Consider the following 23800-nt stretch of genomic DNA (forward strand, 5'->3'; position numbering starts at 1 on the left):
TTCCCTTTTTTTTAATTTAGAAGGGCATGTTAGATATGCCATGATATATGAGATAAATATATCTTTATATATTCATATGGCTATAACTTGATAGGACAATTATTTGAATGTTATGTCATATAGTTACATACAACTTTTCCAGATAAATAGCATCTGTAGAATATTAATGCATGACTGCTGTATTCACAAGTATTTGTTCTTAGAACTATTGTACGTTTTTCTTAATAAGTCATCTTGGCATTATGTCAGCAACATAATTTGCTTTTCTAAGAAAGTAGATGAATGCTTCCTGTATTTGAATTATTTACAGATCAACAACACTGTGAGAAAAGGAGAAGAAACAGAACGCACTTTTGGATCAATTTTCCATTTCTTTGGGAAGACTCTAGCCTTAGATATAATCCATGGACATATTAATATTGGCCCATGCTTGAAGCAATGTGTTCGAGATACTTCATGTGAATACCGAGCTACCTTTCAAAGGACTTCAATTTCTCAGTATATCACTGGTTCTCTATTGGAAGCAACTGCGTCTCTGGGTGCAAGAAGTGGCCTTTTAAATACTTTTGGAGGATCAGTAGGAAGAACAATGTTGAAAGGTAACATTTAAAATTTTGTTTCTAACTTTAAAATTTATATATGTATACATATAAATATAAAATTTATAAAAACATTGGTGCACAATTAAACTTAGTTTAATCAATTAATTTAATTAATTAAAAGACACTATTAATTAGGGTCTATTATTAGATTTTCCTAGAATGTACTTCATTCCGAACCTAGAAATAATGTCTGAAGGACTAGAAAAAGGGCTTTGCATTCTCTGAAATTACAGTTACTTAGAGATCTAGTTCTTTCTGGCTTCCTTCAAGTCCCTGATAAAATCTTGCCTACTACCAAAAGCCTTTCCTGATCCATTTTAATTCTAGTGCATTCCTTTGTTATTATTTTCAATTTATCATGTATATAGCTTATTTTAACATGGTTATTTGTATGTTTTCTCCCCTATTAGATTATGAGCTTCTTGAGAACTGGATTGTCTTTTACTTTTTTGTATCCTTAGCACTTAGCACAGTGCCTGGCATATAGTAGGTACTTGATAAACATTCATTGACTGACTCTAGCTTAAACTAGAGGTAGAAACATAAGGGAATTAAAAAGAAGTTCAGATATTCAAATACTAGATCTGTTCTGATAAGGGCCTACTCTCCTGAATTATCAAAAATAGGGAAATTCTCAAAGACATAACTGATTTGAGCAAAGCTGGACTTTGTAAATTGTCTCTGTAATTTACCTCTGTTCTCTCCAAATTCTCCCATTATGGTAAAAAAAAAAGTAGTTTGTATATTTCAGTATATTTGTATATTTTTAACTGGCCTAAGAAGATATTGCTGATGACATTTAAGCAATGATGTACAGAAAATTTTCCACTAACATCTTCCTGTGTTAGAATGTGTGAAAGAGGTCACCTTGGTTTGTTGAAGACTTTCATTACCACATTGTAAAAATCTAAAAGCAATGGTAATACATGCTTTTATATGATTGCACATAAGCAAATGGAAATAAATATAAGTAACATCATTTTTAATCACTCAGAATGTTAGTTAATATTATTTCTAGTTTTGTGAAGAATGGCGAAATAAGAGTTAGACAATAGTACAGTGAGGTGTTTGAGAACTGATTAAATGACTAGACCTAACATTAGAAACTGATGGTTTTAATATGGAAGGAGGCCTCCAAAAGGGTGTATAAGAAACCATATCTGGTATATGATGATCACATTTTGGGAAGGACATTACTAAGGTGAAGATTATTCAGAAGAGAACAGGGACTAGGATGGTAAAGAGGCTCAAGTTTATGCCAGATGAAAATTAGTTAAAAGAATGAGAATACTTACCTCAAAGACAAAAAGATTTAGGGACATAATAATTGTCTTACAGTATATGAAGCAATCTTACTTAGAAAATAGATTTGTGTTTTGTTCATGGGATATTTTTCTTTTCTTATCTTTTCCCTAGAATGAGGAGCTAGTAGGAGAGAGAATTTGTAACTAAAAAAAAAAAGAATCAAAAAGTCTCTGTGCTTTAATTTTTTAAATTAAAAAAGATCTTTAAATAACTGAACAGAGGAGTTTTATGCTTGTTTCTAGAATTAGAATTGAATTGCATTGAATAAAGAGAATGGGGGATATAGCTAATGGATGTTGTGGAAAAAGAAATGACAAGGTTTGGCAATTGGTTAGATATGTGGAGAGAATGAAAATGAGCTGAGAATGATGAATCCCTTGATAGTAAACATGAAAATTCAGAAAAAGGGTAGGTTTGGGAGGTTGATAGAATGAGATCTACAAACCTGGACTACCTGACCAATCTACTGACTGTCCTCTGCTGATCTGGATAGTTTGCTGACCTCAAATGGCCTCAACTTTATCATCTTTTCAAATGAGTGTAGAACAGACATTGCATTTCTGTCTCAATTTCTTGAAGAGAAAGCATAGACTTCTTCCTTATGTGGTAGAAGATAGTGAAATGCTTCTTATGATTCTTACTTCAGTCAGATATCAACAAAGGATTGAACTTCATTCTGACAACAGGAAGTGACAAAAAAGTTAAAATACAAATAGACCAGACCTCTAACCTGACTTGATTTCTAATTTCAGTTTTTTCTTCAACAAAATTATCAGATGTTTGCATTTATTCAGTTCTTGGTCTCCTGATCCATTGTTTTTTCCCACTGCATTCTGTTTCTTCTAGACCTCAATATACAATTAATTCAAAGATAGCACAGGGTGAAAGGGTGAAGGGGTGACCACTCTACACAACAATTAACCCCTTCCCAAAAAATCCAACACTACATGAACAAATGGTCCTTCTACCATTACTTGTGACGAGAAATATCGCCAAGGCTAGTCTTCAACAAGAGCTATCACCAGACTTTATTAAGTCTGTATTTGTATCTTACAAATCTTCTAGGTTTCCAGGACTGCATTCTGCCTACTGCTTAGGCAAGGTAGGGGTGTGGGTGTTCAGAGAAGACTAGTACCTCTGGTGTGAGAGCTGCTGAGCCCTTTCCAAAGCTGATTTCCAACTTTGGTGTCCACCTGCTTTACCCAAATCTCACCCCAACACAGTAAATTATTTCAACAGATGGGCTAAACCAGCTTAAGGGCAACAGAGGGGTCTCACATCTTTGGGAATGCCTGCCATAAGTATGTGAAGACTTCCCCTGTGTAATGTGAAGATGAATACAATTTGTTTCAACAGCCATGAAGATGGCTGAAGTAGAATGCTTAGAGCTTGGTTATACATTTAAAGACACCACAGTCATCCAGTGGATCCTGAGCCATTATTAGTGGTCTTGCCACTAGACTTTGATGACACATAGTCTTCTTGAAGAACTTTGGAATTGATGGTGAGACATGGGAGACACTGGCATAGGATCACTCAGCATGATATGCCTTCACCAAATAAGGCTCTCTGCTGTGCGAGCAAAACAGAATTGCAATAATGTGAGATGCATAAATTTAGATACCTTCACTCCAAATGTTCACATTAGCTATTTGTGCCCAGTTCTGAGCTCATGTTGGTCTGATCAGTCAGTTAGACTCACTGTATCTTGACCCCAACATAGTGATCTCATTTTGGTCCTCTTCAATAGCAAAATACAACTAATTGAACCTCTACAGAAAGTGAATATTAAAGAACTGTTACCCTCAGTACTGCTTTGGATAGCTGCAGAAGAGAAGAGACTAAGGTGCCACTGGACTCCCTCAATAGGGGATGATATGGCTAGACATGGATGTACTTGGAGGATGTACTAGAGTGTGGAAGAGACATGAGGCAAGGAGATCAGTTAAGAGGACATTGTAATCATCTAGATTGAAGGTGATGAGGACATGAACTAAGTTGGTAGCTTTGTGGGAAGAGAGATGTAGAGATAGAATTGCAAGATTCGGCAACTAATTGGTTATGTGAGATGAGAAAGAGTAAGAAGTAAAGATCAACTCTGAGTTTATGAACTTAGGAAATTAAGGATGCTTTAGACAGAAATAGGGAAGTTTTGAAGAAGGGTAAGCTTGGGAGGAAATAATGAATTCTGTTTTGAATATACTCAGTTTCTTGATGCCTCTAGAATACAGTTTTGAAATGTTCAATTTCCAATTGGTGAAGTTCATTAAGGAAACTCAAAGGAGAAATTGGGGCTGTACATAAATATGCCATTAGTGTATAGATAAGAATTAATGCTATAGGACTTGATGAGGTCACTCAAGGAGGAGAGCAAGGTGACTAAAATGAAGAAAGAACATGGGAAAACATTCACAATTAGAATCTTGATATGATAATGAACAAGCAAAGGAGACTGAAGAAGAGGCAGATATAGGTAAATCAAGAGAGAATAATGTCATAAAGGCCCAGGGAGGAAAGATTATCTGGAGGGAGGCAGTTATTAACATTGTCAAATACAACAGTACAGTCTCCATGTCACCAACTACCTACTGACTGTTTCTAGTTGTATATCCCATAAGCTTCTCAAATTCAACATTTCCACAACAGAATTGTTTCCCTTCCTATGCATCTACCAATCAACTCCTCTTTTGAAATTGTTTCTTTTGAGAATACCTCAGTCCTATTTACCCAGCTTTTGTGCATAATAATAAGACCTTGAAATCTTGTTCGTCTTCCCTTTCTTTTCTGTGCCCCATATCTATTCACTTCCCACAACATTTAACTTTCCTTTCATTATACTCTTTAGTCCAAGCTCTCATCACACTTCTAACATGGAAGATCACAGTAGTTTCTTAATAGTCTCCTTGTCTCATCTTTCCCTTATGATTACATTCTCCACATAATTGCCAAAATAAAATGTCATCATATTCCTTTTTATATCCCCCAAACCTAGTCCTATGGCAGACATGTAACAGTCACTTAATATTAATGTTTGTAGATTGATTATGTGGGGAGGAATTTAGCAGGACAAGAATGGAGACTGATAACAGAAAATAGTTCCTTGCTCAGCAATTTATTGTAGTTGCAACCAATATTTGTTAAATTTGTTGTTCTTTGTAATGTTGCCTCTTAAATTTTTCTGAACCCTTTTTGCAAATCTAGCTACTTTATTCCTATATGTAAGTATTATTGTCTGATCTGTTTACTATCATGATTCCTACCAGTCCTCATTATTTCATATTTTAAATCTGTGTATCAATATGTCCTTAAAGAATTTCTTTTGTCCTTGAACCTTATGATCTACCCAGTTTCAGATTTTTGAAGAGGAATTTTTGGAGTATCATTTTATTTGTTTTTTTTTACCATGTTTGCTCAGTGGAAAGATGTTGAGCTTGCTTTTTTTGAGAATGAGGATTTTTCATTGCTGATGAAATAATTGTATTGCAGGGCAGCTTTATTGGGGTTGCAAGTTAAAATTTAATGTATACCTATTAAGTCTTCAGGGCTTAGCTATAGGGGCTGCAGAAGGATATTTAAAAATATGAGTTTTTTTAAAAAGCATTTTATTTTCAAAATATATGTATAGATAGATTCAACATTCACCCTTTTTTGATGAGGCAATTGGGGTTAAGTGACTTTTGCAAAGTCACTTAACTAGGAAGTATTAAGTATGTGAGGCCAGATTTTGAATTTAGGTCCTCCTGACTTCAGGCTGGTACTCTATCCACTATTCCATCTAGCTGCCTCTACACCATCTAGCTGCCCCTAACATTCACCCTTGCAAACCTTGTATTTCAATTTTTTTTCTCTTTCCCTTTCCCCTACCCCTACCCTCTCCTCTAGATGGCAAGTAATCCAATATATGTTAAACATGTGCAATTTTTCTATACATACTGTTACAGTTATCATGCTCACAAGAAAAATCAGATCAAAAAGAAATATAAAACAAAATACAAGCAAACAACAACAACAAAAAAGTGAAAATATTATATTATGATCCACACTCAGTACCTACAGTCCTCTCTCTGGGTACAAATGTCTCTGTTTTCAGGGAGTTTATGATTTTGTTAGGAAGATGAAACATGTAGTATAAAGCAGTACATAAGAACATAGAATCATTTGTAAAATTGTGTTGTTTTAAATAGGAATTCAGTAAAAGAAGTTAAAGTAACCTAGCTTTTAATACCATCAACAATCAAATCCAGTACCATTTAATGAATGATAACAGTTTTAAAGGTGCTGGCCACTTTTCTTTGTGTAGGAAAGGGTGGAGTAAAGAAGAAGAAATGACTCCAATTCTTTCCCTTTCGTTCTACTGTCTTTGGAAGAAACCAATAAAGGCAGAGAGTAAATGACATCAGGGATGTGGAGAAAAGGATGGCACAGAGAGGAATCTACAAGATTATCTTACCACCAAACACCCATTCTTATGTGTCAGGTGGTTCCTGATAGGGTCTGGAATGACCTCAGGGGCTGGGCTCTTTCACATTCTGGACAATGGAAGTATGATCTCTTGAACCACAGTTCAACACCATGCTGGGAAAGTTTAGTATGTGAACCCTGATGAGATGTTGTCTTGGCTTCAGCCTCTGCAATTCTCTCCCAATCCTCAAGGTCAAGTCATTGATTCCCTCTTCCTTTTTAACAAGGTTTAGGAAAGAGGGGATATGTAAATTGCATCACTCTTCTAAAACCAATGAGAACTGGAAAACTTCCACATGAAAAGGACCAGTGGTTCCAGCTCCCAGAGTTCTAATGCTCATCTTCTCTGTAGGAGTGCTACATTAATAAAAACTAATTTTTATTTTTAACTCAAAGCTTAGCAACTTTAGACACAAGCAGAATATACTTTGTTGTCATAGCACTATAAAATAAATAGAAAATTTATGAGATAATTATTAAGGCAAAAGCAGACTGGTTCTTGTTTAACTAAAAAAATTCAATTTGCAAAGCATTTGCTGTACTGATACCAAAATTTTATTTTATTTTTCAAGAGACCAATTGATATGACACTATATATTTGAAAATTTGAAAATCAGTTAATATAAATATCTTAAATGTTAATATAAAATATGCAGTATATAGTATATTTGATATATATTAAAATATATACTAATAACATCTACCTCCCAGGGATGTTTTAAGAATCAAATGAGATAATTGTCGAATGCTTTTCACATGGTGAAAATATACATAAACACCATATAAATATTAATTACCATTAATAATAATATATCTAAAATATGTATTCAAGGGTTAAATATAATTAGTAGTTTTGTATTTACCTCTTTAAACTTTAAATATGTTTTTACTCAATATATCACCTATTACATATGTACAGTTTCATAAATTTATCATAAATATGACATGAATAAATTAATGTATTATAGTACTTCATTAGATGACTCTATCTACATTTGCAACAGCTATGCTGTCTGAAAAAAAGTTTTCTTCTCAACATAATGGCTTTCCAAATTTTGCTTTCTTGATATTTTGCTTCATTTCTTATTTATTTTCCTTTCATCTTGTTTTTGGTGTCATGTCATCCTTTATTGTATTCCCAGCTATATTTTCCAGCAAATTGCACTTTTAAGCAATTTCTTGTCTCTAATTGCCCTTTTCCCCATTTACTTGTTCCTTCTTTGCCACTCACAAACCTGTGCAGGTCTCCCCAATTTTTAAAATATATTCATTTGACCCTATCACCTCAAATTCTTCTTTTCTCTCTCCTCTTTTTCTCAAACTTCTAGAAAAAAATATCTATCCTAGTCCCCTTCCTTCCCTCTCCTCCCATTCACTTCTCAACCCCTTGAATTATAGCTTTTGACTCACCTGAAACTTCTCACTTCAAAACTGACAAGGATTTTTATTTGTTAAATATTATGTCTTTTCTTAATCCTTATCCTTCTTGACCTCTCTGCAGGTTTTTGACACGGCTCAACACTTTCATCCTGAATATTCCCTCTTATTTGAATTTTTGTGACATTGTTCTCTCTGATTTTCTACTATACTTTCTTTTTCTGATTGTTCCTTTTAGAGCTGTATCATCTTACATATCACTCACTCTAACTGTTGTATGTATCCAAAAGGTTTTTTTTTTCCCCATTCTCTCTTTTCTCTCAGTACACTTTCTCACTTGGTGAACCCTGTAGTCCTTGTTGGCTTAATTATGATCTGTATCTAAGATCTAATATATCTGATTCTTTCCCCTGAGCCCCAGTCCCGAATTATTACTTCCTATTGGACATTATAAAATAGATGTCTCTATGTTATCAAACTCAGCCTATCCAAAGTAGAATTCATTATATTTCCCCCTAAAAACACACTTCTTAATTTCTCCATTTTTCCTAGTCTTTCAGGTTCCCAAACTTTATTCCTCCTCCTTTTAAATTGTTTTTTTTTAATATTAAGTAAAATAAATAGAATTCTTTCTCTATCCTAGTATAAAGTTGATAAATTCTCAAGAAGTGATAAAGGCTGTTTAAATGCATATCAGTGTTATTTAAAAGAATGACTATGTAGGTCAGCAGTCATAAAGTGTTCTTATGGAGTACTTAGCCTGCTTAAGCTTGAACTATTCATAAAAATTAAAAGTACTAGTAAAAAGTATTTTAAGTACAGGCAGTCCCCAACAAAAAGTTCATTTGTAAGGTGGTTTGAAAATATGAGCCTTTTTTTGCTTCCTCATAGCAGCAATCTTATCTTGGAAAATGAGCTGTGTAAAAGAACTGAACAAGAAGGAGAACAAGTTTGATTCCTTTGGGTAAATTGTAGTTCTTTTAATGACTTCAAATTTCTTCATGAAACAAAGGAGAGCTCGTGGTTTTTTTGTTTGTTTGTTTGTTTGTTTGTTTTTTTTAACACAACTATTCTTAGTGTTGTTCAACAGCCTGCAAGTTAATATGTTGAAACTGAGGATCATCTAAAGGGAAGTAGAGAGATCCATATTTTACTCCATGTTTTCAGTGTGACCAGATTGCTAATATTACGAATAAGGAAATATTCAGGGGAAAAGACACATAAAGAATGTCACGAAATTTATATGATTAGAAAAAAAAAAGATAGGCCAATTACAGAACAAGAGCAAGATATAATTATTGAATGGATAATCCATGTGTCCCATTGGTAGACATACTGTCAAGGGATCAAAAGTTTTGAATAAATTAATAGCATTTATTAAGGTCTTAATATGTATAAAACACTATGATAATAGCAAGTGCACAAATAACAAAACAGAGGCAGTTATCAGAGAGCTCATATTTTAAGAGAGAAGATAATACACAGATTACAAGCTGCAAGTCAGATGAAAAGGCTCCATGGTCTTTAGAATATAGTCACAAAATAGTGATTCATGTTTTTCAGTGTCTTTTGTACTGATAAAATTCTTTCTAATGTCAAACCATTTAGCAGTGCCAAGGACTTTGGTAGAAAGGACTTCTTTTGAGGGTCTGTAGTAATTTGACTTCTTGAAGCTACATTTAAGTTTAGCACCTACAGAATCATTTGCCAGGTCTATCTCTACAAATAAAGTTATTTTCTGGGATCATGATTTTGGGAGCTGGATTGGAAACTGGATGGATGAGGGAGGGAAGGAGATGTACCATTTTCAGGGCTTTTGGATTTAATGTTTCATTAGTGGCAGTTAGTTACCAGTATTTGTTATGACTTGGAAGGAGGTGCCTTTTCCACAGTAATTACTTATTTTAGTCCTAACTGGGTACAAGGATGGTGGTCTTAGGGGATGGGGGCATTGCTATTCCTAGGGCTCTTGTGTTGAGTCTTGAGCTGTCTCTATTGGGGTGAAGAAAAATGACATCATTGGTTTGACTTGCCTGTCATCTGCTGCCTGATGTTGCTCCCTCAGGTTGCCTTGCTGGAAGGTCCCTAATATTTTGAATGGAGACTCTGTGGTAGATTTATAGAAAGATATAGAATTAAAGATACATGGGGAAGAGGAATGAAAGAAAGTGAATATTTATTAAAGTTTATTATGTGCCCAGATAACTGTGCTAAGTACTGATACAAGTACGAACAAACAAACAAACAAAAAAAGATATCCCCTTCTCTCAAAAAGCTTTTATTCTAATGGGGGAAGACAGAACATAAAAAGAACCCAAAAAGTTAAAATCCAAAATTTTAGGGACAAGACCTTCAGAGAATGGAGACAGACCAGCCTGGACACTTCTATAAAATGGAAGCTCTTGGAAGAATTCATTGGAAAGAGAAGCAGCAGCCTTACACAGGAACATTTCAGGCCTTAAGAGTAGTAAAGAAATTCCAAGTCTTCAGGGAAGTTAAAGAGGAGAAAAGGTTTGATTTTGAAGTTTAGCAAAGATACGACCAGGGCAACAATGGTGATTCAAATGGGTGGTGATTTATATCTTAGAAGACTAGCATCAGTGAAACTACAGATCCTTCAAGGATGAATATATTGAATAGGTGTAATGAGTGATAATTAGGTTATCAAGAAGTCCCACAAAAGCTTTCAAGGCTCTTTTCTTTTTCTATCTTCTATAGAAAAACCATCCATGGTTATTAGTGTTATCTTTCATTTCCCTTCATTTGCCATGTATATACTTGTTTCTTTTGTTGAACCATCTCTGATTCCCTGGCAAATTACCTAAAGGGACTCTTTCATTTTGTGTACCCAGCAGCTAAAGAGGGAGAAAAAAATATGACATCTAACTCATCTGTTTTTAAAAATTAGGAACAGGGAATCCAATTCAATTTAACAAGTATTAACATCCTACTTATATGCCAGGCATCGTGAAAGGAACTAAGAAGGAAACTATTCCTGCCCTTAAATAGTTGAGATTATACTAGGTGATGTGGGATGGGCTCCTCGAAGTTCAGAAGATAATAGCTTATACCAAAAAGCCATATACTGGTCAAATAGCAGGCGGACAGTTGGGTTAGAATCTAGGATACATGAAGGAAAGTCATGTGAATCTTTAAAGTCAAATTAGAGTCAAATTTATAGACATTTCAGAAGTGATTGTGAAAGGCTTTTTGTGCTATATTTTTCAAAATTTCTCTGTCTGACTTAATAGAAAATAGCTAGATACTTCTGGATATTTTCTATTAAGTCAGACATTAGAGAAATTCAGAAAAATATAGTACTAATTATTTTTGTTTAGAAAAATATATCTACTTCTGCATTCACTTAGTTATGATATGTTGTTTTGATTGAATTATATGAAGAAAATCAGACCTTACACAAATACGTACTTGGAAGAGAGAAGAATATTTTAATAGGCAAATAAATTTGTATTATTATGAAAAGAATTTTGACCTCAGGGTTTCTTAAGGTTCTGTAGATCACATCTTGAGAACCCCTGTCTTAGATGGTCTCTAAGATGTATTTCACATGTCAATTTTTCATCCTATATTTAAATAGTCCAAAAGCATTCCAGTCCTTGCCTTCTTGTTCTAGAAGATTTATAACCTTTCAGGAAGAAAGGAGATAACAAGGAAATAGTACTGTCAGCTCCATCAGTAGTACACCAAGAGCACCAATTGGAGTATAAGACTTCATTATCATCAAGCCAAATCTAGAGACAGGTAGGAATACTGCACTGATCTATTGATCTATAAAGTGTCAAAGGTAAGAGGATCACAGAGTTAAAAGACCAGAAGAGGGTCCTTGAAACCAGGAAGCACCAAGAGGAAAGAAAAAAGGAACAAGCCTTGATTGAGTGTCTACCGCATGCCGGTACAAGAACATTAACAAATATCTCATTTGAATCTTACAATAACTCAATAAGCCAGATACCATTTTGATCTCCATTTACAGTTGAGGAAACTGAGGCAGACAGAGGTTAAATAACTTGTCTGGTGACACAGAGCTAGAAAGTATATGGGGCTGTATTTGAACTCAGATTTTCCTGACTCCAAGTCCAGCATTTTTTCCTCTATATACCCTAGGTAGGTACAAAATTAAGAATTAAAGAAACAAATCCAGATCTTCCCCTTCACAAGGGTTGTGAATCTTGTAGACTATGTATGTTTTGGGTTAGGGGAAAGGAGACATCCTCTTTACAAGGGACCTGAACCTCAGGGTAGAACTATATTTTGGGGATAATTTTGAGGGTCTCTGGAGAGGTATATTTATATTTAGTAACCTTGAGGTACACAGGATAGTTAGAAGGACTGTATAGGTCCCCACGGGAAGTGAGAAGGCAAAGGCACTGTGAAGGAGAAGGCACTGTGGGCTTATATGTAAGTATTCTTTGTGCTTTTTTTGATGTGTTAAATAAAAATTATTTTGTGTTGTCCTCTGAGTCTGGAATGTTTTCATAGAGTGAATCAATAAGATACTGAAGTTCTCAAGATTTTTCTGGCTCAGAAAAGCAAAAATTAAGAAACCCTAGATACCTATAAAAATGATACCTGTCTCCTGATGTCAGGAAGGAAGCTGACATCAAAAAATAGCAATTCTCATTTGTGGCTAGTTCATTTTAGGTTTGTATGGAATTAGGAGAAAGGTAGGAAGAGAAAGAGGGGTAACCTGGTTATAAGAGAAAGACGGACAAACATTTTGGAAGAGAGGAAGAAAGCATCGATTCAGTAACTTTGAGATGTGTTAGTATAAAAAATTTTGTTAGATTTGGATTTTAGGTATTAGAACAAGTTAGTATGGATTAAAACAACAAGAACATTAGGCTGAATCAGGAAACCTTTATTCAAATCTAATTTAGCCACTAAGGCTTTGAGAATCCAATAGATTTTCCAAGATTATGCTGTAGGCACTTCAGCAACCTCTGCACCTGGGAGCTGCACAGAAGGACCCACTTTAATAATTTTTTTGATAAGTTTTATGCCCCGGGCTTGGGACACATATGACAACAGCTCTGATGGCCTCCATGTCTTGGCTGACATTGTAGAGAGTGTCTGTGTCCAGAAGATTTCCTGTCAAGACCTTTCATGACTGGCCTTCAGTGACTACGACTCAAGAATTCCTGATCCCTGCATGGAGCCTTCACTGTGTTGTAGGTAGAATATACCAGCATTCCTGATTCCCACCGTGTTTGGTCTCAACACACATTTCCTATTATAGACCTTCATTATGGTTTGGCAATCCCTTGGCCTGAGCAGTTGACGCATCTTTGGACCAGACCATGAAGCTGTGGGAGAATCTTCAGTTGAACTGCTGCTCTTGTCCTCTTTTATCTGATGTGAGCATTGTGCCTGTATGCTAGTCATTCTGTTCTGTGTGGGCAGTGATGTATCTGGTTTCCAGAAGAAAGTTCCAGACAGAATAGAATAGAAAATTTTTCAGAAGACACAGGCACCAGGTGACTTTTCTCTACATGTCAGTGAACAGCAGCCAGTTGTTGTCAGGCTCACACAAGGACACAGTGCAGCTGTGGGATATCCAGAGAATGGAGTCCCTTCAGACTGCAATTATACAGTCCCATTACGAGTGCCTGCATAAGATTGTCCTGGGCCAACAGTTCCAATTCAGATTGCGAGCCAAGCCTGTGCAGCCAGAGCCTTTGTGGACTTGAGAGTAGACATGGGCAGAGAAGGGAATGATAATGTGGAGCTCTTGCCCCAGTGGCCAGGATCAAAGGAGAGAGCAGAGAAGTTCATAAAATCAAGTTTCTGGGTAACCAGTCAGGGACAGCAGAAAATCTGTGACACTGACCTGAAGAAAGAAACTGGGGAAAATCAGCAGAGCTTTAGACTTCTCTGCTCCCATCATCACTAACCTATCTCCACTCACTGAACACACCTGCCATAGCCACTGGACTTGTGTATAGTGGGTCTGAACACCCTACACACATATTGACAATCCTTTATTTGTGATGGTAGGACTTTTACTTATATTCCTACAGGTTGTGCTAAACATGTAAGGACCAGTTTGCCTTTTTGTAGCTCTTAATGCCATGGCTTCATATGATAGCCTGGGCTGTAAAACAGGCACACAGCGGCCAATTGCCATAGAATCTACATTTCTGAATAGAGCTGAATCACAAACATTGCCTACTCCAAATCTGCCTCTTCAGAATTACCCCATTAAGCTCAGAGAGAAACCAAGTTCAAGAAGAATGAATATTTATATTAGAAGGAAAAACCCTGGGGATTGGAGGAAAGCCAAAATGAAGGAGAGTAGACAGGTCTTTGCCTTAGTTCTTCCTGTCTTCCCTTAGGATCAACACCAGATCAAACCTCTGAACAGATTTTCAAGTAATAGAATCCACAAATACTTGAAATGTAACACATTTCCAGCAGAAGATACTTTAGGACTTCAGGAAAGGTCTGTCTCAATCAGGCAAGAGAGGCGGTATGCAGTTTAGTGAAAGCACAGTTCAGGAAGACACAGGGTGAAGGGACCCCTGTAGGAGAATTCTAGTGAGCGGTTCTCAGCCACATTGGTTACTTTGTCATCGTTTAGAGTCCAGTGGATCAGCAGACTAGTTGTGAGACTTCACTTCCACCACAGCTGCACAAGGCAAATGGTTGCGCCCCTGAACCCCAACATAACAAGTAGGATTTGGCCACTCAGCCAGCATGGGAAAGAAGCTGGCAGCACAGCAGTATATAACCTGTCCATCATCTTGTAAAGGAAGAATGGGACAATCTTCCCTTTGCCCTAAGAGCGGGCCTCAACCTTTAAAAATGAGCAAAAAAGCAAAAAGAATTCTGACCATAGATAGGTATTACAGACTTCAAACCCAGAGGAAACTAAAGGCAAAATTCTCCAGTTGAGTCCTCAGAGAGTGAAATGAGTTGATCTACAGCCCAGAAGGCTCAAGAATTCAAAAAGGAGCTTTGAAAAGAAGAAAAATGAAGAAAGAAAATGAGAACTTTGGAAAAGGAAACACAAAAGTTGAAGAAAACGCCTCCTTAAAAAATACAGTTGGTGAAATGGAAAAGAAACATACTGAAAAAAAAACCACTCAAAAATAGATTTGGTGAAATGGAAAAAGAAAACATCTTCTTAAAAAACAGAATTTGTGAAGTGAAAAAAGAAGAACAATTTTCTAAAAAATAGAATTGATGAAATGGGGTGAAAAATCCAGTGAACCAAACAACTCATATTGGCCAAATTCAAAAGGAGACAAAAAAGCTAAGTGAGGAAAATAATTCACTAAAAATTAGAATTGAACAAATGGAAGTGAATGACTCAATGAGACATCAAGAATCAAAAAAGGAAAAGGAAAAACCCTGCAATTGTAAGGTCTCTTTAGCAGCATATATATAGTACAGTTAGCATATGTTACCAGTAGTTTTAATTTTTTGTGACAACCTGAATTTCTGTAGCAGGACTTTTCCCTGCCTCCCTCTCTTTTTTCTCCAATAAAGGCATGATCCCATCACTAAACATGATTGATTTTCCTAATTGTATATTTCTTCATCTATAATAAAGACAATTTTATTAGTCTTCTCTCTTTGTTCTCTATAGGTTCTCCCTCTTTTTAAAGATTGGGAAAGAGCAACAGTTAACAACAACATTGAAGGCTCCATGCTCCCTGAATTGGCACCAAGATACAAAACATGCCAAGGTCCATTTTGGAGCTCTGATAGCTATTTATGTAGTTTACCTAGATTCTTGCCAGATTTTTTTTAACCATGGAGACTTGGTGTTCTTTGTCTCAGAAAATAACTTGCTATATTTTAGAGGATGAGTTTTTACTCTTTTTTTTAAACAAAAGCTCAAAAAAACCTTTTCATCTATAAAATGAGAATAATGATACATCGCTTATCATACAGGTTTGTTAAAAGGATCAAATGAAATAATGTGTCAAAGGATTATAGAATTTTTATTTCTGAAAAATGTGTTAGAGATAAAACTGTGTAATTTTAGATATGGAGAAAGCTTGGGCACAGAGAGTTGAAGTAGCTTGCCCAAGATTGCATAGGAGGCCAGTGGCAGGCCAAAGATTCAAATCTCCAGCTCTCCTGATTCTCCTAGCAGTATTCTTTCCATTATTTAACAGAAAACACTGCAGAAAATAAGGTGCTAGTAATTATTGCTACATAATTGTATTTTGAAATTCAGATAGCTGTTTATTCTTGATTACTCTTAGTGTGGAATAAATATAACAACCTCACTAGTAGTGACTCTGTAGTCCAGTGAAGAGAGAACTGAGTATAGAGTTAGATGCCATGTGACCTTGAGCAAGCAACTGTTTCCTCCCCTGTGAAACAAGGGTGCTGCATTTGCTAACTTTCAAGGTTTCTTTTGTCTCAAGTCTTTGACATTATGATCTGACTCACTGAGAACTGGCTTCCTCCTGATGGCACAAGATAACTATTATAATTAAGATAACTGGTTCAGTTTGTCAGTCTTCCCCATTTCCTGACCATGCATTTGGGGACTACAGCATTTATAAAGATAGATATAGATATAGATATTGATACAGATGTAGATATAGATATATTTTCCCAAGCATCTTAATCTCCAAATTTCTCAAACTGATCGTTTCTTATGTCCTACTTTCTCATAACAGTAATAGCACAGAAATGGTCATGCCTTTGATGTTGACGTCACCTACAAATGCTTCACTTCCATATTCGTGAGCTCAGCAATATTTTTATCTCATCATAGTCTGTTGGCAATCTACCTTTCTCTGCATGCCAAAACCAAACTCTGTTTCTTTGTTTACATCATGACCTCCACGCACTAAGATCTCTTAGTCCTCTCCCAGGCCATCATCCCTGTAGTAACTACACTCTTCCCTTTTTCTCCATCTTGACCTCTTGTTGAATTAGTTTAGCTCTCTGCTGTTGTCTTATGTTGGGTCCCTTCCCCCTATCATATTGCTAATTGCACATTGCTGAGTCTCAACTTTAGATCATTTCTACCACTTGCTGTCTTTACTCCTACATGTGATGCTCAGTGAAGCTGGAGAGTATCATACAATTGTGCTGACTGTATCCATGAAAAATTTGCCCTATGTAATCCTCACTTGATGCTCACTGCTGTCAGGCAATCTTTTATATATCTAATAAACTATCTCACTCACTGTAGTGGCTCTTCCAAACCTTTTCATCATTCCTGAAAGCTCTTATTACACCTGCTTCTCCTTCCCTTCCTGCTGAGAGCCTTGCCTCAAATTTTACTGACAGTGAGTTTGGGAATGTATCTGTCCCAAGCATATGAAGACTTCATTCATTGGAATAGGTGGATGAGCCAATGGCCATGAAGAAAGCTAAAATAGATGATGTTAGACATGGAAGACTTTAAGATCATCCACTGAATCCTAGATTATCACAGGTAATATTCACTTGTTACTGGATTCCAGTGACTCAGAAAGAGACAGTGAGACTGATGACTTTGTCATTAACTATCCCACTTAAATCCAACTTACTGAAAAGTCAAAACAACACCCTATGATATCATTGGTCCTCTTTGAAAACAATTAGAAGTAGAACTAGAACTTAGGTCTTCTTGACTCCAAGACTGGTTCTCTATCCATTGAACCATATTTTCTCTACACTTTAATATTTACAACTTAAAGCATAGTACTTGTTATTTTTAAATTTTTCAATCTTGATTTTCCTTGGTCAGTTTTCTTTAACATTAATATATCAGTTTGCTCTGTATTATTCTTATAACAAATCTGTAGGGTAGGTGATATTATTACTCCTTCCATTTTATGGAAATGAAGCTGAAAGGTTAAATGACTCACCCAGAGTCATGCAAATAGTGTGTACCTAATGGAGAATTTGAATTCCATCTTCTTGAGTAACTGGTTTTATATACTTATGTTAGTTCTCTAATTGATCTTCCATCCATTCAATTTCCAGTTTCTAGCCACTACAAACAGGGCTGCCACAAACATTTTGGCACATGTGGGTCCCTTTTCCTTCTTTAAGATCTCTTTGGGTTATAAGCCCAGTAGTAACACTACTAGATCAAAGGGTATGCACAGTTTGATAATTTTTTCAGTATAGTTCCAAATTGCTCTCCAGAATGATTGGATCCGTTCACAACTCCATGCTTCATGCAGCAGTGTCCCAGTTTTTCCATATCCTCTCCAACATTCATCATTATCTTTTCCTGTCATGTTAGCCAATCTGACAGGTGTGTAGTGGTATCTCAGAGTTGTCTTAATCTGCATTTCTCTGATCCATAGTGATTTGGAGCACCTTTTCATATGAGTAGAAATAGTTTCAATTTCATCATCTAAAAATTGTCTTCATATCCTTTGACCAGAAAATGTTTTTTTAAAGAAATAAAGAATGACAAAAAAACTGGAGGGATATTAATTGGTCATGGTTAGGAATATGCCAGTATAATAAAAATGATAATACTAAATTGATTTCTGGATAATGTACCATATCAACCAATGATATTTTTAAATCACAAAGGTGGGACACACTTTACTAATGTTTTATCAATATTTGGGGAATAATAAGAGAGGAGTAGTGATACCAGATGATCATTGTGGATTTAAAATTAGAGGTCTTATGTTAAAGAATATGAAATCCTATATTCCATGTGTGAGAAAGAAACAGTGTTAGAGTTAGGAAGAATTGGATTCCTGTATTCACTGTGACATATGATTGCTGTGGGATACTAGGCAAGTCACTTAACTTCCTAGAGTGCTGGATTTTCTCTAAAACTGAGTTAAAACAGAGTATCCAGTCAATATCAATGGATGTGTGGCACTAGGAGTTTCTAGCTTGGGAATTCCCAACACTAGATGGCTTCAAAATGGTGTGTGTGTGTGTGTGTGTGTGTGTGTGTGTGTGTGTGTGTATTTCCTGGGGATTCATGAAGCAACCCATTGGGTATGGGAAGAAAATGTTAAAGTATTTTTCTGTTTTTAATCTAAGAATTAAGTGAATCAAGCTTTAAAAATACTCAATATGGATTGTTGAACATTTTTCCATATTTCAGATAATTGTGTGTCATGTATAATATACTCTATATGTTATTCATTGTGCATCACACACACACACACACACACACACCCGTGAAAGTCTTCAACAGGAAGTGTCTGCACTGGCAGCTTTATTCCTTCATTAGCTTTCAGAGTATTGACTTACTGTAGTTGATAAGTGGAGTTACCAATTATACTATCTAGTTTTACCTAAATTCAGCTTTACAAAAATGGACAAACATCTTCAAAATAATCCTGCAAAGAAACAACAGATTAAAGATAATACTACTAATAAAGGGCAATTGAACAAGAATAATACATAACTGATAATTCTCTTACTCCTAGAATAGGAGCTAAAGCTCTGTAGCCACATTACAAGGTAGAAATTACAACAATTTTTTTCAGATTTAACAATTATAAAATTCTTAAATTTTCAAGAAGGTTATTTGCTATAGGTATTCATATTTATGTTATTGTGAATATTTCTTTTTTGTTTTGGTTGGATTAAATGAATGTAAAGATCCCTTTCAATCTCAGATTCTAAGATTTGGTGTTTTTAATCTATTACACCTAAATATTCTTCTTCTGGCCTTAAGTATGAAGTCAACACAATTAGCAAGACTCTTAAAAATTAAGCTTGATACTGAACATGATATAATATCTTTAAAAAAAACTTCTTTATACTTAGAAGGCATGAAAATAGAATTTTCTAACTGTTTAAAAATCTGAATGAGAAGTTAATGGATTTTTAAGCCATTTGTTAAATTTATAATGGCACCATTTTCTAATAAAAGAAGATTTACTAACCTAATTTCAACAAAAACTTTTGAATAATTGGTGGATGGAATTCTATTTGGAACCTTGTGTCATTCTGAAGCATCTTTTTTTCAGTTTTGATAACCATTAAAACTATATATCAAAGCAAACCAGTCTTAGAGCAAGACCTGTATTGCTTTATCACAATATAATAAAACTAAGTTTTCCATCAGAAAGTAGATTGACCACTTGCTAATTTTTTTTTAGTTGTGATAACTATGAAACCATTTTTTAAAAATGCAGGCAGAATAGAAGAAACAAGATAGCTGAGCTCCTTTCCTTCCCCCTCTCTAGACATATCTAGGGGAAAGGGAGGAAGAAATAGATTGAATCCTATTGGAAATATCCAAGAAAAAGCCACAATTGAATCCTTTTTTTTTTCCAGCCTTTCTTTTTTCAGAAAATAGACAGGGAAGTCAGTAAATGTTGGAGACAGGGTTTATCCTGGAACATATCAGTGCAGAGAGAAAAGCTGTATATCAGATCAAGAAGAGGTTCCAGACCTGTGCTGAAGTGCTTTAATAAGAATGAGTACCATCTGGCAGATTTGTTATTCACTAATAAGTTTTGACTCACGGATTCAGGATAGAATGTGGAAGAGGACTTGTGTTCAGTGATGGCATTCTGCAATACAGAACTGCTGTGTGTTTAGAGTAAGAAGAACAAGTTCAAAAATAAGCAGCAGTAATGTGATCCAAACCCTGGGAAAAGAACACATCTAGCTTCAAGGTGACATGGCAGATTCAAGTATATTTGATGATGCACCAATGAGTAGAAAGTGATAAAAAAAAAAAAAACTAAATTAGACATACCTGAAGTCATCAATTTTACATCTAAGAGGTCACTCAACCAAAATGATTTGCCCAAGGTGGATTCATTCACTATTAGTGACTTTAAAAAAAAACAAAAAACACCTTAGTTAACTATTTCCCTAAAGTCACTTGAGGTCTTTGGGATAGATAGTATCAAGGATACATCCCCATGGTAGGCAATCACAACCACATCTGATAAGTGGATACAATAATTGACAAATGCCTAGGAGTTCTTTTAGACTCATTTACACCTTTCCTTTTCATTGACATTTGGTGGTGACCCAGTCCTATTCAGTAAGAAAGTGTAAATTGGGTCACAGTATGAGATAACTTTATCATCTTATTCAATAATTGTTTTTTGTCCTTAGTTCTTTTTACATATTCTGTACTGTTAGTATATGCATTTGGAGTTCTTTTATTTGGAATTTTGACCACAGATTTTTGGGAAAGTTTTTTAAAAATGAGTGATTAGACTCTGTTTCCCTAAAACTTTAGAAAAGTCTTTATTTTTGTAGTTACTAGAACTAGATCCAGATACTGAAAACAGAAATAAAAGACATGAAAATAAGCTTAAATGGATTATCAAAACTATTTCTTTTGTAAACAAAATATTCTATTTTCAAAGTCAGTCCCACAAAAATTTCAGTAATTTAAACTGAATATTAATTTGAATACTCTTAATAAGTATAAAGACATGAAATGAATGTTATATATTTATAATTAATATTAGGGAAAGGTAGTAATGTGTGGTGAACTTCAGCTTATTGACTTTTTTCAGATAACTTTAAATATTCTGCCCCCTTACTGTCCCTCATGTTAGCAGATGATTTTACTTAAATTTTATAAGTTTTTATTGAGCTCTAGTATATACTTTGGTGCTGTGATAAGGGTCAGGTCACTGTTTTTCCTGTGTAATGTTTTTCAAATGCATCATCACTTCAATCTCTTTCCTGTGACCTATGTGGGATGAGGCCTTCATGAGTTCTTACTTGGGTTATTACAGTAATATCTTAACTGGTTCCTCTGCTTTCAATCTATCCCTCCTTTGACTTTTGTTTCTCCTTCAGTTGTTTCTCCCCAAGTGTATTTCCAGTGAATATACCAGACCAACAGATACTCAGGGTTAAAATTATTTATAAAGACAAAGTGCATACTAAAAACAAAAACAAAAAAAAAGGAGGGAAATACTTTATATTTCCATGACCAAGGAGAGGAGAAAGGAGCGTTAGATTCCTGTCTTGAGGTCTCTAGGGTGTAGAGGTGACTCATTTATTAAAGGAGGGTGTAGAGCTCCTGACTTGACATTCCCAGGCCGTGGTCTGGCCTCTCTGGTGGCAATGTCTTCAGCTGCACTGTCATTTCTACATCCTCTCATAGCTCTATTTTCTCCAGATTCATATAGTATCTTGATTTCTTATCAGAAACTTAGTTCTTAGTCCATTCTATCTTTTGATTTCAGTGGACTTAACCTTTAAAGGTAATCCAAAATGCCTGTCAGGTAGGGAGAGACCGAACAAGTTATGATATGTAAAGGTAATGGAATTGTGGTGTAAAAGAATTTATGATTGGGGTAACCAATGGAAGTAGAACAATTTATACAATAACAATATCAAAAAGACAATCATCTTTGAAAGACTTAAGAACTCTGATCAAAATAATGACCATTCACATTTCCAGAAGTCTTGGGATAAATGATGTTTACTCAATTCCTGACAGAGAGATGATGGAGTCAGTGTGCAAACTGAGACAAATATTCAGGAGTTTGTTTTACTTGACCATGCATATTTATCACTAGTGTTTTGTTTTTCTTTTTCAGTTGTACTGAGGGATGATAAGAAGTGAAAATGGATTTTCGTTACTAAAAAAAATAAATTAAAAAAATAAAGGTTAGTTTAGAGTCACGGCCTATCCTCTCTGTTGCACTGTTTCTGATTTACTCTAGAGTCTATTCTCATCTCAGAAAGGTATAAGATAGTGTCACTGCATCTTTTGTAGTTAATTTAACACATCATTGTTGGTACCTTTTCTGTGATTAGATCTTGAGTTTTCAAAGACTGTTCCCATAAATGCAGTCCTCCAAATTTTATTGACAATTCTGCAAATAATAGACAAAGATGTTGTCCAGAACTGCTCAGGTAAACTGATCCATGAAAATTTAAGAATGTTGTTTTGCTAGATGTTGCTATTCTGAATTCTGAATTCTGAATTCTTCTCGCTAACTGCAATTAACAGTTTTCATAGGAGCATAGATTTATAGCTATATAGGACCTTAGAATATATTGGGTTCAACCTCCTCATTTTACAGATGAGGAAACTGAGATCCTAGAACAGGTGACTCATTCAGTGTCACACAGCTAAGTCTCCCAGATGGCATTCAAATATTTAGGCCTTCTTTACTACATTATTCTATGCACTTCACCAAAATATAGTCCTTGAGGAAGATTCCAAAAACTATATGGGGACAGAATAAAATATATGTCATCACCTTAATTTTAACTATTATGAGGATTAGTCCCAAAGATGCTTTCAGTGAGCCCTTCCTAGAGGAGCTTCTGCCTCTTAACTGCTTCATTTTCAAACAAGTCATTTTATTTTTGTAAGTACAGGACATTAAAGATGAAAGAAAAATAGCAGGACAGTAGCTTGTTTTCTATCTGAATGCCATGAAACAAAACTGAAAAATGAGATAATAATGATTATAAGAACTAACTTTTATTTATGGTTTACATACATATTTCATTTGAAGTCTATGGTAGAAGTCAAGAAACCAAGGTCTTAACTCCACCAATAATGAAGCACCACAGTAACACATTAGATAGTGTAATATACTGGTCTTGAGGTCACAAGATATGATTTTTAACATCCATTCTGACACTTGATAGAGGTAGCTATGGATAGAGAGCTGGATCTGGAATTTGGAAACCTGAGTTCATATATAGTTTATGTGCTTAACTAGCTATACAGCTCTGGTCAAGCTGCTTAGCTATTCAGAACCTTAATTTCCTCATCTATAAATTGGAGATAATGATAATATATCTCTTGAGGTTGTTAAGATAAAATGAGATATTTGTAAAGTGCTTTGCAAACTTTAAAATGTTATATAAATGCTTAATTTAAAAAAAAAGCACTGGTCAAATGATGCTGAGAAAATCACTATTCTCTCACTCTCTAAATTTTATTTTTTCCTCTGTAAAATAGAAGAGAGTATCTGAACTTGAAACTTCTAGGAAAGGAAATTCTTTTTCTCAATGCAGATTGGCACCCTCTCTTCAATTTATGCTTAGACAGTTTCCCTAAGTCACTGAGAGAGGAGGCTAAATGTCTTCTATAGGATCACATAGTCAGTATGAATCTGTGATAGGATCTGAACTTATATAACTTTTTGATTTTT

The 23800-nt window shown here is 35.1% G+C and overlaps 1 protein-coding gene across 1 annotated transcript in view; it reads left to right on the top strand.

The window, feature by feature from the left end:
* Window positions 1-263: 263 nt before the first annotated feature.
* The window catches only part of LOC100917022 (1-phosphatidylinositol 4,5-bisphosphate phosphodiesterase epsilon-1), a 204035-nt gene continuing 180498 nt past the window's right edge, over window positions 264-23800 (top strand). Inside the window, 2 exon segments of the mRNA XM_023495065.2 lie at window positions 264-291; window positions 294-599. Coding sequence (XP_023350833.1) covers window positions 279-291; window positions 294-599 — 319 coding nt within the window. The 5' untranslated portion in view covers window positions 264-278.

The sequence above is a fragment of the Sarcophilus harrisii genome, chromosome 2 (assembly GCF_902635505.1).
Source record: "Sarcophilus harrisii chromosome 2, mSarHar1.11, whole genome shotgun sequence".
NCBI lineage: Eukaryota > Metazoa > Chordata > Mammalia > Dasyuromorphia > Dasyuridae > Sarcophilus > Sarcophilus harrisii.